At 41.3% G+C, this 15,876-nt stretch overlaps 1 protein-coding gene across 5 annotated transcripts in view; it reads right to left on the minus strand.

Moving 5' to 3' along the window:
• LOC137653593 (6-phosphofructo-2-kinase/fructose-2,6-bisphosphatase 1-like) overlaps positions 1 to 15,876 on the minus strand; it is a 388,947-nt gene that overhangs the window by 149,559 nt on the left and 223,512 nt on the right. For all 5 annotated transcript variants that reach the window (XM_068387128.1, XM_068387127.1, XM_068387124.1 and 2 more), the window contains exon 9: positions 4,594 to 4,739. In XM_068387128.1, coding sequence (XP_068243229.1) covers positions 4,594 to 4,739 — 146 coding nt within the window. The remainder of the gene's footprint in view (positions 1 to 4,593; positions 4,740 to 15,876) is intronic.

A 15,876-nucleotide genomic window follows, 5' to 3' on the forward strand; every position in this document is an offset into this window, starting at 1 on the left:
AAGATCTGGTTGATCTCCACCCTGTGTATTAGCGGAGTCTACCAAAGCCCCTGTGTTGGAAGAAGTTCCGTGAAGAAGCAATTTTCTTTGGATCGTGACCTGCGGGTGAGCTGTTAGGATCCGCTCTGCGAATAAGTAGGTGAGCATTGCTCTCAGTTGTCTTGGGGATGGATTTTGATCCTGAGGTTTCGCCTCGGAAGAGCTGTCTTTCCTTGAAGTCTGAAGTTCTACGAAGATAGACCTTAAGACACACTACTGGGCATAGAGAGACATCTTCCTTCAGTGGGCAGATTCTCCAAGGACCCCACTTCTTGGTGGGTAGCTCGTTCTTGGCCAGAAAGACAGGATCAGGAAAAGGGTTCAGTTCTCCTGTGTATAGGAACTAAATATGGCCTACATACCTGATAGGGCCAATATTTTACTAACTCTAGCCCCTGAGGCAATTGCAAACAGAAAATTGACTTTCTGTTTTGGCTCCTTTAGAGTACAATCCTCATTATTTAGTTTCGAAGCATAGCGCAAGACTTTGACCAACGACCATGTAATGGGCTTTGGAGGCGTTGCCGGCTTGAGTCTAGTGCATGCTTTGGCACCTTATAGAAGGTTTTGCTTGTGAGGTCCACCTCAAAGGCATATAGAAGACATCTAGTCAGGGCCGACTTACATGCAGTTATTGTAGTGGAAGTCAGGCCTTGTTCAACTAGGTAAATGAAGAAAGAGAGACAGAAATCTATTGATATTTCTGTTGGTCCCCTTGTTTTCACAAGGGATACCCATTTCTTCGAAGACGATTCACATTGTCTCCTGGTTGAACTTGACTTGTACTCTACAATGAAGTCGACCTTGTTCTTCGAGATCCCTAACTTTTTGTTCGCTGCTAGGGCGAAAAAATCATGAGATGCAGGTTGTTGTTTCTCGAGGATGAAATGTAAACAGTCGACTTCTGCACCAGTTGGGATAAACTGGGTTCGGCAGAGGAAACAGCTTCAGTTTCAATTCTAGAAACAGAGGGAACCAATTGTTTTTGGGCCATTTGGGGGCCACTACTGCAGCTGTTCCTCTGAAGGATCTTAGCTTGTCGAGGACTTTTAGCAGGAGATTCCATCTGTTCCAGTCGAGAGACATGGCATCTATTGCTTCTGCTTAAGATTCTCGTAAGGGGCTACATAACAAGGTAGTTTCTTGTTGTTGCTCATTGCAAAGAGGTCGATCTGCAGTTCCGGGACTTTTATCGAAAATATAGGAGAATGAGTCTCTGTCTAGGGACCATTCTGTCTCTATCGGCTTTCGCCTGGATAGAGCATCCGCCGTCAATCGCGGAACCCTTGAAGGTGAACTGCTGATAAAGGCCATCTTCTCTTCCTTGCCAGGCCGAATATGGCTAACATCACGTGATTGATGTGAGGTGAACTCGAGCCTTGTCGATTTAGACATATTACTCTCCCCTCGTTGTCCAGGACCAGTCTAATGTGGACTGCTATGTGAGGGGATAGTCTCTTCAATGTCAGGAAGACTGCCATAGCCTCCAAGATGTTGATGTGAAAGTTTTGAACTGGTGTGATCAATTCCTAGCACTTTCATTTCTAGCGAATGGCCTCCCCATTCTTCCAGGGAGGCGTCCGTGTGTATCACCACTGATGTTTGTGGTGGTTGCAAGAGAATTGTCTGTGCTAGGCTCTTATTCATTGACCACGGCCTTAATAACATGCGCAATTGGGTCGGTGTCAACCTTTGTTGATCTCTTCGAGCGTTTGATGCGCATCTTCTCCAGACTCCTGACGCATCCTTTTGCTGTGCTTCTTGCACTGGGCCTGTCACTACTGCGAAGTGGAGAGAGTCCAATACTCTTTCCTGTTGGCGTCTTGAAATCCTCTTGTGTTGGATTAGTCTCTTGATAGATACGGCTATTTCTCTCCTCTTCTTTAATAGAATGGAGAGGTGGTGTGACTGCAAGTTCCCATGGATTCCTAACCATTGAAACTTGTGAGGGAGAAAGGCGAGACTTCTAGCGATTGATCTTGAAGCCCAGGTGTTCCAGGAACTTGATCACCTTTCTGGTCGCTTGCAGACAAGCAGTCTTGGATGCTGCCCGCACCAGCCAATTGTCCAAGTATGCTACTACTTGTACTCCTTCGGAGCGTAGTTGCTGGACGATTGTGTCCGCTAGCTTTGTGAATACCTTTGGGGCTATGTTCAGTCCAAAGGGCATAGCTGTGAAGACATATTTTGTCTTCTATAGCCTGAATCCCAGGTAGGAGGAGAGGGGGCGACTGACTGGTAGGTGCCAGTAAGCATCTGCCAGGTCTATTGAGGCTGTGTATGCCCCTTTTTGGTAGAAGGGTCCTTATGTGTTGAAATGTAAGCTTCCGGAACTTGTTGTTCTCGATGAACTTGTTGAGTGGAGACAAGTCTAAAATGACTCTGGGTTTTTCCAAGTCTTTCTTGGGAACACAAAAAAGCCTTCCCTGGAATTTGATGGACTTCCCTTTTCTTATTACCTTCTTGTTCAAGATTTCTGAGGTGTATTCTTCCAACAATGGCGTGGAGTGTTGGAAGATTTTTGGAAATGTGGGGTGGATTTTTGTTCCATTTCCAACCCGGTCCATTCGTAATTTGGCTGTGGACCCAGGGATCGAAGGTCCAACGATCCCGAAAGTGGAAAAGTCTGCCTCCTACCTGGAACCTCTCATTGTTAGAGGTTCCTGAAGACTTTGAGACATGTTGTACAGGAATGCGTAGAATATAAAAATCCATGATGGACTTTGTGGACTATGAAAAAGCCTTTGATAGCGTGCAACAACCAATTTTTTGGAGAGTACCGCTTTATTATGGAATTCCTCTTAAATATGTAAATTTGATTAAGTCTGTTCATAAGCATAGTAAGTGAAAAGTTAATGTTCATGGAGTCTTGTCAAAAGAATTTCCAGTGAACAGCAAAGTACTCCAAAGAAATGTGTTGTCACCCATGTTGTTTATCCTCCTCATGGATTTTGTAATGAGTAGAACAGTAGGAGATGGTGGAGAAGGATTGGACTGGATTGGTGATAGGAATTTAGCAGACCTAGATTGTGCTGATGATACTGTCCTTGTTAGCAGAACACCACAGGATTTGCAATGCTTGCTTACCAGAATGCATGAAATATCACACAAGGTTGGGTTGAAGATAAATAGAAAAAAGACAGAGATGATGAGAATGGAGTATGCAATGGAAGATGAAATATCATTGGAAGGAGAAAGGATTAATGAGGTAGAATTATTTAAGTATTTAGGAACTACAATCTCCAATACAGTCTTTAAGATTAACATTTTACATTTGGCATTTCCTAAAACCAAGATAAAAGGCTGTTTTTTTTTTTTTCATTTTACCCAAAGCATATACCGAAACATTCAATCTCATGGATTTCAACAACGATACATGAAGGACAAAGTGTGTTCTATCGATACAAATATGTTATCTGCTATAGCTTTCGTTCCTGAATGTGATGTAAAAGCTTTTGAAACTCTGTGAAATACTTCCTTCTAAAACGCATATGTTGCAAGATTATTTTGAGGATACGTTCTTGGGATGGCCATGTCAAGGGGGGAGACGATGAGAACCAGTGTTTGCAATGCAGTTATGGAATATGTATAACAGAACCTCAAAAGAACTACCAAGAACAAACAATGGCACAGAGGTTTCTTATCTAACGTTAGCTACTACCACCTTAATATATGGAAGTCCTTGGGGTAATTGTGGTCGGAGGTTAATTGTCCTGATACCAACTATTAGTGGTATTCTTATTCTCTACTAAGAAAATTCAATGAAATCCACTCTATAACTGCTTATTTTAATCTATACATTAACTGAGTTTGCACATCAAAGCATATACCATAAGAATACTAGGTAAGTAATCAAGCAACATATTTTTTCATTACAGAAAAACCATCAATATGTATGGCATGAACATGTCCCATCTACTAAAATCATTTGCAGAGTTGAATTATGATAATTATCTTGTTTTTCTCCTTGAATCCAATGTCAACCTCTCATTCCAAATAAATTAAACTTACATTTTATTTACAAAGAAATTAAATTTTACCTCCTTGAATCCAAATTCAATCATCCATTAATAGTAAATTAAACTTACATTTCATTTAATCAAGGATTTCATTATGTAAACATGATATTTTCTTCACTAACTTGAAGATTGTTTATACTTTTTAATATACATACAATGCATCTTGTTTTGCAGTTTTTAAGGGCACTTTTATACAAAATATTTATCTGAATTTCTGGGCTGGATAAAACTCCATGGCAGCATACATCAGCCACACACTGTACAGCATATTTTTTTTTTCATATACATCTTACGTACTTGTTTTCTCTTAGGATTTCTAATTCACCACATCTGTCTCCTAAACTTTTCTAGCAAATTATATTTCTAATACAGTTTTAGGTAGTCTGATAATGTTTTTATTGTCCTCACTACCTCACCAAAGTATACATCTGTTAATATGAATATTGTTGTAAAAATAAAAAAAAAAATAAAAAATAATAAAAAAAAGAGATACCAAATAAAGCAAAGCTTAATAAACTTGAGGAAGTGTACTAACCTGCAGGCTTGTCAAGGAAATATGCCAAAACACATCTGAGAACTGCTTGATGTCCTACAACCAAAACATTCTCCTGACGTTCCAGTTCCATAATAACGCTCTCAAGTCTCACAACAACATCCTCATAAGATTCTCCTCGTGGATATCTGCAAATAAAGATATTCTATCTGAACACTTCTTTTAAAGAAATTCATAAAATAGTAATTATTCAATAATTTTCCTCATATCTTTTAGACAGAAAAATATTAATTCTATGAACCTCCCATGGCATTCATTATTTCTATGAACCTACCCTAATATTCATATTACTTTTATCTCATTAAGCTTGGAATATTCCCTATATAAACTATAAAAATGTTAACAAAACAAGAGGAAGAAAAATAAAATAGTGTGCCTGAGTGTACCCTCAAGCAAGAGAACTCTAATCCAAGACAATGGAAGACCATGGTACAGAGGCCATGGTACTACCCAAGACTAGAGAACGATGGTTTGATTTTGGAGTGTCCTTCTCCTAGAAGAGCTGCTTACCATGGCTAAAGAGACTCTTCTACCTATACCAAGAGGAAAGTAGCCATTGATTAATTACAGCACAATAGTTAACCCCTCGAGAGAAAATTTGTTTGGTAATGACATTGTTGTCAGGTGTACAAGGACAGAGGAGTATACTGTATATAAAGAATAGGCCAGACTATTCGGTGTATATGTAGACAAAGGGAAAATGAACCGTAACCAGAGAGAAGGATCCAATTTAGTACTGTATGGCCAGTTAATGGACCCCCATAACTCTCTAGTGGTAGTATCTTAATGGGTTGGTGCCCTGGCCAACCTACTACTTCTAGTAACGCAACCAGACTTGCCAACATTTAACAACAACATGCTACGTATGTCGACATTGAAGCAAGAAGACGTATGCTTCACAGCTCCAGATGTCAGGTTTTTTAAATTTTTCAGTTATTTTAGTGGTTCTCAAAGATGCCTTCAATGAATTTCTTAGCAATTACTGCACTGTTATCCATAAGAATTGTATTGGGTGATCATGATCAGCACTCTTCATGCTGGGGGCAATTTTCTAATTTAGAGAATCTTGTGAGGAGTGTATAAACCTAGCTGCTCTTTTCTGGGAAGTATGTTTCAAAATCAGATTAAGTTCAAACCTAAAAGAAGCTTACTTTTAGTTATGAGGAAATTCAGAGAAGTCTAGGCTAATAGTTTAGAAAAAGAATGATAACGATAATACCAGACCAGCCTTTGACTTTGTTACAGCCAAACAAGTTGCTTTTGATACTCATGAGCTTATTGAGAGTGGAAGCTCAGGGCATTAAGTTTTAGATTCAGGGTAGTATTTCATGCTTAACGTTCCGTTTCAAACCCTAGCCTAACTCCTTAAGTGGTAGCTAATAGTTCTAATGTACCATTCAGTAAGGATTCTGATGGTACACGTCTCCTCTAACTTCAAGATCCTCTCATAAAGCCTAAAATTTTTTATTTACTTTAGACTCTTCTATTGCAAAACCCTGACACTCCTGCACTTCAAGCCACTGTTTTAGACACCTAGAATTTAGAAAGCCAAGAAGATAGCCTGAATCCTTATATTGCTCCTCTCACTAAATAAGTGTCTATGCAACTGCTTATCCCTTATGTGCCAAGATGGTAGTCTGGATATCATTTACCTTCTCTCAATAAAATAAGAGCCCTTTAACAAACTTTTTATCATACAGTTGCAGTGACAAACTGTACGACTCCCTTAGGCCAAAAGATGTTCCGTTTAAAAACGTGAACTTTTAAAATATCTAAATACATCTAGATTTAAAAATCTGCAATGAGTACCAGAGGTTTTTCATTATTAAAAGATCTAATACATGTGCAATAATACCTTAAACAGAAAAATCCGATCCTTAAATGCTTCCTTAAATGCTTGAGTATTGTATTAACAATACATCTTCAAACCTTGATAGATTAAATGGACAGTTTCTTTACATGAAAAGGAAAAAAAATTCAACAATATCCAAACTAGTCTTCGTCACCAACATATTTCAAGGACTTGGACCAATTAAAATAAAATATGCCATTGCCTTTGATACAAATTATCAGTGCACTATCTTTTTTAACCTAAGAGAGACAATCTAGAGGACTTTGAAAACTCTTTGTCTCAGAGAATACAGAGGACAGTTTCCATACAGTTAGATATATGTAGTGTGTATGGGTTTGGATGCACCACCTCGAAGACTGGTTTTGCATGTCAATCTTCTGAGACACTCGTACAACAGAAGCCACAGATCTATAAACCCCTCTCTTTGAGGCCAAACGAGAGAAACCAAAGTCCTTTTGCTGCTTCTAGACACCCTTTACTGTACTTGTTTATCACAGGTTGAATCATTAAAAAGGGTGATAAGGCATACAGATCAAGATTTGACCAGTATTGTAAAAGGGCATCCATTTTCAATGCTATAGGATCTAGAACTGGTGAACAAAATACCTCCATCTCTTTGTTTATAGATGTTGGAAATATATCCACGTTTGGTCATCCCCACCAATTCCAATCATGTAAACATAATAATGGATGCAGAGACCATTCGTTTAGAAGAATTTGGTATTTCTTATTTAACTGATTTGCTAAGATGGTCAAAGATATCTTTAGTATCTAACTTGGATATCTTTAAGAAATAAGTTTTCTTAATGACTGAAAAGGAGATACAGTACCTCATCAGAGCTGGGATCTTTCTCCATATTAACTTCCTCTTCATCTTCCTGTCCTGATGAATTTTCTACAGGCATTCCCTTTTGCTTACTGTACAGGAACCTTTTGCATCTACCCTGGGCAAGAGACTCATTTTGGTAATTGAGGACTTGAACCCTTATTCACACCATTATGGAAATCTAGAGATGCAGTAGTGTACGAGCCTACATGAAATCAATATGCAATGTCATCCTAATCCTGATAAAAAAAAAAAAAAATTAAGCTTGTGCTGAAACTTTAAAAGATTTATCTAATATAAGTATTCTACACTCTGCTCCATAGGAAAAATATGATATAAATGCCACAACAGTTTACTTCAGCAAGCTCGGTGTTCTATACTTTGGAATCTAGTAGTTGAAATGAGCAGATTAGATTGTGGACTACAGAAGTTTTACAGTAAAAAAAAAAAAAGAAGTATTTTGAGTGTGTGGCTCTTATGGAGGCGATCAACTCCATCATGAGCTGCTGTGCACCACCAGACCCTTACTAACTGGTGCACAAGGACCACTAGGCAAAACATGAGGAGTTAGGCTAGGACTCATGGTGGAGGTTGAGCTAGAATCTCTGACTTTGCCCAAGGAATCAGATTCCTTAGATTGAACAAAAGAAGCCTAACATAACCATATCTAGCTCTTATTTTTCTTACACTGTAATAATCCTGCACTTCTGGTGGAGTAATGAGTTTATATGGCAGAGTATAGCAATAAGAGCACTTGGGAACACCTTTTCAGTTTTTTCGTCAATGGTTGGTGGGAAAGTTGCATAGTTTGATCCGAAAATCCAGATTTTTTTTTTAAGGGGTTATTTAGTTGCAGATTAATAGATGTCCTTTTGGCTTTGCGATGCATTCCTGTATTAATTTTTCAAGGTATTTATTGCTGGGTTAAAGATCAGCATTCACTTTATTTCACAAGTTGAGGGAAGCATATAAGTGGAAATCCATCTTCAACCAATCCATAAAAATGAACTTCTCAATAGATGCCATAGACCCCAGTAGCCTTGTCCACATACATACCAAGAGTGCTTTCATCTGCTTGAACTTCGCCGTCATATGCAGGAATGACTGAATCCTCTGTTCCTAGATAAAGAATCCTTCATTTCTAAATTAAAAGGGAGTTCCCCATATCAACCAGAACTTCCAACATTCTCAATAACCTAAGCAACCATACCTGCTGGACCCAAATCTTTTTTAAGGATGTGTTCAAAATCACCAAGTCTTCTAGGTATAACAGAAGTCTGGTGTTCAGAAATATATGACTGGAGCCATCACCCTGGTGAACACTTGGTGAGCAGTCCTGAGTCCACAAAATTAATGCTGATGTTGATTACCAAAGCTAGTCATGAATCATATAAATTATTCTGAAAGTAACTATCAGTAATAAACAAACCAATATTTTTGTCATTTCTCTCTCATAATGAAACTGCAGTTATTACTACCCTGAATCAAAATAAATGAAAAAAAAGAAGCAATATAAACTACCAATACCAGAAACAAAGAAATATCATTCAAAGAAAAAGAAAAATAATTTAAGTATTTATTTGAGGGAAACCTCTCATCACATTTTGTCTGAGTTTGTCACCTATTTCTTTCATAATAAATCAGATGAAAACCATATAAAAATCCAAAATAAAGTATGAAACAACCTATAATTTTATGAAAATTTTGGGTAAATATCAATTATCAGAGACATCTCCAAACTCAGACAACCTTACAAAATACATTTTCCTACAAAGGCAATATGTTTTTTTTTTCAAATTAAAATGTCATAATTTCAACATACAGTACTAAAATGACAAATTTGAAGGTAATCTGTATTTTTCTTAACATATAAAAATCTGGAGCTATTTATAGGATGATATTTTGGCAAAGCTGGAAGACTAGCCATTGAGATTTCCAGCCAGGTGGCAGTTAAGCAATACACCAGTGTATTCTTGACTGACACTTTTGATTGCAGGCAGAACTTTGTAAGGGGAACAGGTGTTGGCAAGACAATTTGTTATAAATAGCTTCAGGTTTGTATATGTTATGAAAAATACAAATTAATTTCAAATTTGTCATTTGTTCCGACACTCCTACAAACCCAATGCCATTTATAGGATGACTCACCCCTGATGAGGGCAGAAGTCCAGCCACCGAGAAAGCCCTGAAACCTTGTTAACATGATCATGCAATGCATGGGTCGCGGCCTGAGCAACTCGTGTGTGTGTGATAACTAGCACTGTGACTGTCTATGTAAGATATTACAAGCTATAAATTGGAATATTGGTATTGACCATAGACATATCCCAATAAACACCTTCCGGAGAGTATTGGGGATGTAACAGTATTAAATCTATACAGGTATACCTCGACGTACGTCGTTTCGAGTTCAAGTCGGTTTCAAATTTACGTCGTTTGTCAAAAATAATATGTGAAAAAATAAAAATACCTTTTAAGTCATTTTCTTTAACTTTCCGTCTATCTGCTTCTAGTATTAAAGTCATGATATCACTAAAATAGCATTAAAAGCATGCAAAACATGTTACTTTACTATAATTATAAATTAAAGGATGTAATATCCTTTCAAAATAACAGTACTTAAATTCAACTTAACATTCACATGATTAACATAAATCCTAACAAACGAACTATGAAAACAGTTGTGACTGTTTTTATATTCAGGAACTTAACAGTGATATTTTCTATGATAGCTCAACTATCTACCATTTGAAGATTTAACAGCATATAAAATCATTTTTGGGCTCAAGCCATGTCGTCCTGATGGAAGGTTCCTAAGTAGCTTTCTAAGGGATATTTGCTACAGTGATATTCCCAGAGAATTTACCTTTAGGTCTCCAGAATTCTAACTTCTGGTGCGAATATCCTTAAAATTTCTCTTAAGGATATCTCATAAATCAGGGGACGTATATCTTGATACGACACATAGCGATCTTCACCCCGAATAGCGTTTTCGCTTCGAGGGGAAAAGTGGCAAAAATAGAAGGGGAGCCGTTATCAAGGTACCCTTCCTCCCGTACTACTACTGAGTATCTAGATGGCACTGTATGCAAGATAGTGCGCCATTCTTATTGTTGTAGCGGTTTCGCACGGTGGTTTTCCCTGTTGCTCTATCGTATACGCTTTTATTTCGTGGATTTATCATGCAATCACCAGCCTCTTCTGCCTCTGGAAAGTTGAGTATTTGATCTTTACAGTGCATAATTTTTAGCTCCTGCCTCACAGTGAAATTAGTTTAATTTTAAGCGTTGGTGCTTCGCCTTCACCGAAGGCGCCATGGGCGCTGTCGTTCATAACGCATGTGTTATTCAGTTAGTCTGAACGAGTTTCCCGGTTTTAATAGCATGAATATTTACGAAGCTATTCAGTTAAATTTTCTAAGAAGTTATGTCGATTGTATTCTTTAGTTTCGGCGATTTAGACAACCGAACCTCGCCCGAGCTAGGCTTCCTAGACTATGCCTAACGAACGACAGCGCCCATGGCGCCTCCAGTAACAGGCCTTGCTCCTAAGCACAATAAATTACTCCAATCTCTCGGTAAAACAGGAGCTAAAATATACTCATAGTAAAGACCTAATACTCAACTTTCCAGGGGCAGAAGAAGATGGAGAAAGCATAATTATAATCCTGCAAAACGATCAAAAAAGGTAGATCACCAGGGAACACCACTGAGCGAAATCGCCACAAAATAAGGAATGTCCGCCATCTTGGAAATAGCGCTGTTGTCATACTCAATAGTAGTATGAGAACGGGGGTAACCTTGATACGGCTCCCCTTCTATTCTGCCACAACCCCCTCGAAGCGTAAACGCTATTAGGGGTGCAGACTACTATGTGGCGTGTCAAGAATACGTCCTCTGATATTACGCGATATCCTTGAGAGAAAATTTAGGGATATTCGCGCCAGGAGTTAGAATTATGGAAAGCTAAAGGTAAAATTCTCAGGGAATATCACTGTAGTACATATATCCCTTAGGAAGCTACTTTAAGGAACTTCCATCAGGACGACATGGCTTGAGCCCAAAAATAGATTTTTCGCTTCGCTTCAAAATCCGTTTAGCTTACCTTCATGCATGATATAGAACGACATTCCTAGTTGTAATAGCATTTAAATACGAAGCTATTTAGGCAATTTATACTTGTAAAGATATATTGATTGTATATATTTCCTCTTCCTCATCGATCGTATACGTTAGAGTTTCGGCGATTTAGGTATCCGAATCTCGCCTGGCATTAGGTTACTAGCCTAGGCACTTTAGTATACTTTCATACATGTTCCCTGTTTACCCTCGTGTATCGTTTCATCAATTCAGGCGGAGATAGATCTCTCCTATAATTATTATATAAATCGATACTCGTCTCCTGTGAAGATTTAAGGGTAATCCCTCCTTCCCTCTGAGTGCCGCTATAGGCTACAACCCTATCTTGGTCTTGCCATAGAGTAGACACTCCGGCTTGACTAGGCTAGTGTTTTCTGTCTCTTACCCCTGCCGGTGGATAGCCAACTTGGGTTTTCGACAGAACCTCAGAGTATTCAGTCTTTTGCCGGTGGCTGGGCAACAGGGTGAGTAGTCACTCACCTGCCGGCTTTCAGCTGCCGGCATAGGAGGCTATGCCTCCCTAGGCCGCACTTGAAGTGGTTGTATGATGCCGCCACCTTCTCCCCTGCGGTCTAGAAGACTAGTCCTGTACTGGCAGACCCTAGGCTGAAGAATAGACATTCTTCTGCCGCCTAAGATGATGCCGGCACTGAAACGATGTTTCTCCCCTGTTGAGAGGGGGCGGCAAGCCTGCCGTCTCCTCTTAACACTATTTCGGCAGACCCTAGGCTGAAGAATAGATATTCTTCTGCCGCCTAGGATGGCACCAATACTGAAACAGAGTTTCTCCCTTGTGTGGTGGGGGCGGCAACTTTGCCGCCACCTTCTACACTTTATACAGGACCCTTTTCCCTGCCTCCCTCTGTCCTTTAACAATGGCCTAGCCATCGCAACCCTGTAGCCGTCATCCTACAATCTCATCGCTTGCCGGGTAGGTTGTGGGGCCGGCCGGGCTCCCACATAAGCAGCCGCTTAGTCACTCAGTCTTCCCTTATGGACGCAGGCTCCGGGAAAGGTTGTGCCGGCTGTGACGGCTGCCGGTGGGAGACCCCTGTTCTGTAGAGTGTTCTTCAGTCCTCTCTTGGACTGCCATCCACATACCCGGGGCCGGTAGTGACCGGCAACAGCTTTTGTGGTTGGATGGAAGCCTGAATGATACATTTTCCCCTTCCATTTGAACCCTCTTTCTGGAGGAAGGCAGTAAGATTAAGTACTTACATCCTTATCTATTGTTAACAAACATTTAATAAGGTAACCCTTCACTCCATGCTTTCTCTCTCTCTCTGTCAGCTATTACTGCCAGGTTCCGCTGGCTGGGCCGGTGCCGTCAGGTACTAACCCAGCCAGCAACATGCCGCCTGGGCCGGTGCCGCCAGGTACTACCCCATGGTTTGTGCCGCCAGGTGCTAGCCTGGCTGGCAACATGCCGGCTAAACTACAGTATATGATTATACAGTAGCCAGTATATTTGCAGTATAGATCATACTGCAGATAAAAAACTGTAGTATATATTATACAGTAGTTATTTTCCAACATACCCTGTGTATCCTTGCACAGTCTATTGTTGAGACCAGTTTTATATTGAAGGAAAAGATTTCTTTCAACAGACTGATAGATGATCAGTTACCATTTACCCAACATTATTAAAACCTTGGGAAAGGTCAGTGTTAAGATACACTTATCTACCCCAAGGGGTTAGAACCTTTCCCTAGGGTTTCCTGAATAGGAAAACTCTAGCTTTTAATTTTAAGGGAGGTCACAGCAATTGGCTGGACAGGAAACAGAAGTATGTGTCTTTCCTAGTTCCTTTCTAGCTTGTCTATCCTTAGTTATAATGCTAAAATATTAATAATAATATTTTATATAGTTGTTTATCAGGTGAGATAAACTACCGCATACTCACTTAATTTTCCTCTCTTTACAGGAGGACCATCCAAGGTGCCTACAAGTCTTTTACAACGTCAGGAGCAAGGACTTCTGTGGCCATGCAGAGTGCAGGGCTCATGCCTCCTGCGCTACTTCCAAGGGACCTCTTCTGTACTGGGACCCCCAGGACTGCAAGATGTGCAAGGCCTTGGTTACCGAGGCTTTTGATGACCCCAAGACAGCGGAGTCAAGGGATACAGCACGAGAGAAGCTGCGCAGATGGGTTCGTGGCTGTCAGAAGAACGCCACGTGACCTTACCTTCCTAGCGAACGGATGCGCTCCTTGCTGTTCCCAACAGTGGGTATGGAAGCTGTCATACCCCAGCCACGATCTGAGATCCCTTGCGTCCAGATTGCCGTAGAGACGGACTTCACCGACGCAATGCAAGGCATGGACATCCATCAAGAGGAGAGGATGTCTGAAGTGTCTTCGGACACAGAAAAGGACCTTCTAGCGGAAGGCCTCGAGGAGGAGTCTACCTTGACTCCTGAAGAAGATGATGATGATGCTGAATCGGAGTCCCTTCCATCAGTTCCGGCTCGAGAGCCGTTACCCTCTACATCTTCTGCCCCTCCACCAGATGACATGAGACAGGCACTGGCCAATCTCACGGCATTGATAGAGAGCCTTTGCAAACAAGGCGAAGAAAGGGAGGCGAAATGGGAAAGACAAATGGCCCAACTCACCGCCTCCCGTGGGTCGCACAAGAGACTCAGGGTTCAAGATCTCCCAACTTGCTCTGACGTTAATCCCTGGAGGCATCCAGAATATAGTACATGCCTATTACCAGACCGTCCCTATCGAGGATGTTGAATTCTGGCCCAGCTTTCAAGCCTACCCAGACTGCTTCGTCCGTCTGAAGCTGGAACCAGCATCGAAGGAGGAGACAGAACCTAAGGAGGTCATAGTACTTGACCACGATAAAGCTCAGGCTCTTTTGTCAAGTAGCCTGAAGCAGAAGGGCTTCACTCTCTTGCTCCAGCTTCGATAGCCTTTCCCTTTACATCAAAGGGTTTTAAGGCAGTAATGAAGGCAATAGAGGCAGGAAAACCTTGCCCTACACTCGACGAGTGTTGACCATTATCTCTAGCCCTGCCCATGGAAGATAAGGACTGAAAGGAAGTCCACCTTACCTTCTCAGTTGGGACATTCAGCGGAAGTCTCCCTAAGCTGCCAGACTTTCTCTTGCGTAGGGAGCAAGAGACAAAAGAAAGACTGGCCACTTCTCTATCTCTGCAGAACTGTCTAGAGATGACAGCAAGCAATAGTAAAACCCCGGATATGAACATGGTCATGGCCAAAATACATTTGGCTACTGTGGTCAAGGACCTGTATGGCTTTGTCAAAGCCAGAAGAGCATGTAGGGAGTTCGTGTTTGCTTCTGCATCAGTAAAGCACGAGCCCAGGAAGCTGATAGCTTCCAATATCTGGGGTAAGGACCTCTTACCGAGTGAAGTAGTCAAGGAAGTTGTAGACAAGGCCGCCACGGAAAATAGAAACCTCCAGAAGTGGGGCATGTCAGCGAAGAGGAAGTCTTCCCCGGATGAGGGTCCCCAGCCTAAGAGGAAGACAAAAAGACCCAGGTTGCCCTCTCGCCCTACCAGACAGCAACAACAACAACAACATCCCACAGTTGCCATGACCGCGATGCCCCAGATGGTGGTTCAATTCCAACCAACCTATCAGATGGTGCCTCAGCAGCTGGTTGCCCAGTCACCAGCGTTCAACCCAGCATTCGAGAGGCAGACCACTACCTTTCGTCCCAAAGGTAGAGGATCTAAACGGGGCTCCTCTAGATACCCCCCAAGGGGTAAAGGTGGTAAGGGAGGACGTGGTCAAGGAGGTAAATCCTCCGGAAATCAGAAGCAATGAGTTGCTTCAGGTAGGAGGGGGACTCCAACAATTTCAGGATCGTTGGACCTTCGATCCTTGGGCCAACTGCCTAATCAAGAACGGACTTGGATGGAGCTGGAACGAGGCTCCACCACCATTTCCTCAATTTTTCCAACACTCCACCCCCATACTGGAAGAATACACCCTAGAACTTTTGAGCAAGCGGGTGATAAGAAGAGCAAAGTCCATTAAATTCCAAGAAAGGGTGTTCTGTGTTCCCAAGAAGGACTCAGACAAACTCAGAGTCATTCTGGACTTGTCACCACTCAACAAGTTCAGGATGTTATCCCTTCAACACATAAGGACCCTGTTACCAAAAGGGGCGTACACAGTCTTGATAGACCTGGCAGATGCCTGCTGGCATATTCCAGTCAACCGCCCCCTCTCCTCCTACCTAGGACTCAGGCTACAGAAGAAGAAGTACGTCTTCAGAGCCATGCCCTTCGGACTGAACACAGCCCCAAGGATTTTTACTAAACTTGCAGACGCAGTCGTTCAACAACTACGCCTAGAAAGTGTCCAGGTAGTAGCGTACCTGGACGACTGGCTGATGTGGGCAGCATCCAAGATGGAGTGTATGCAAGCATCCAAGAAAGTGATCCAGTTCCCGGAACATCTGGGATTCAAG

The sequence above is a fragment of the Palaemon carinicauda genome, chromosome 14 (genome assembly GCF_036898095.1).
Source record: "Palaemon carinicauda isolate YSFRI2023 chromosome 14, ASM3689809v2, whole genome shotgun sequence".
NCBI classification, from domain to species: Eukaryota; Metazoa; Arthropoda; class Malacostraca; order Decapoda; family Palaemonidae; genus Palaemon; species Palaemon carinicauda.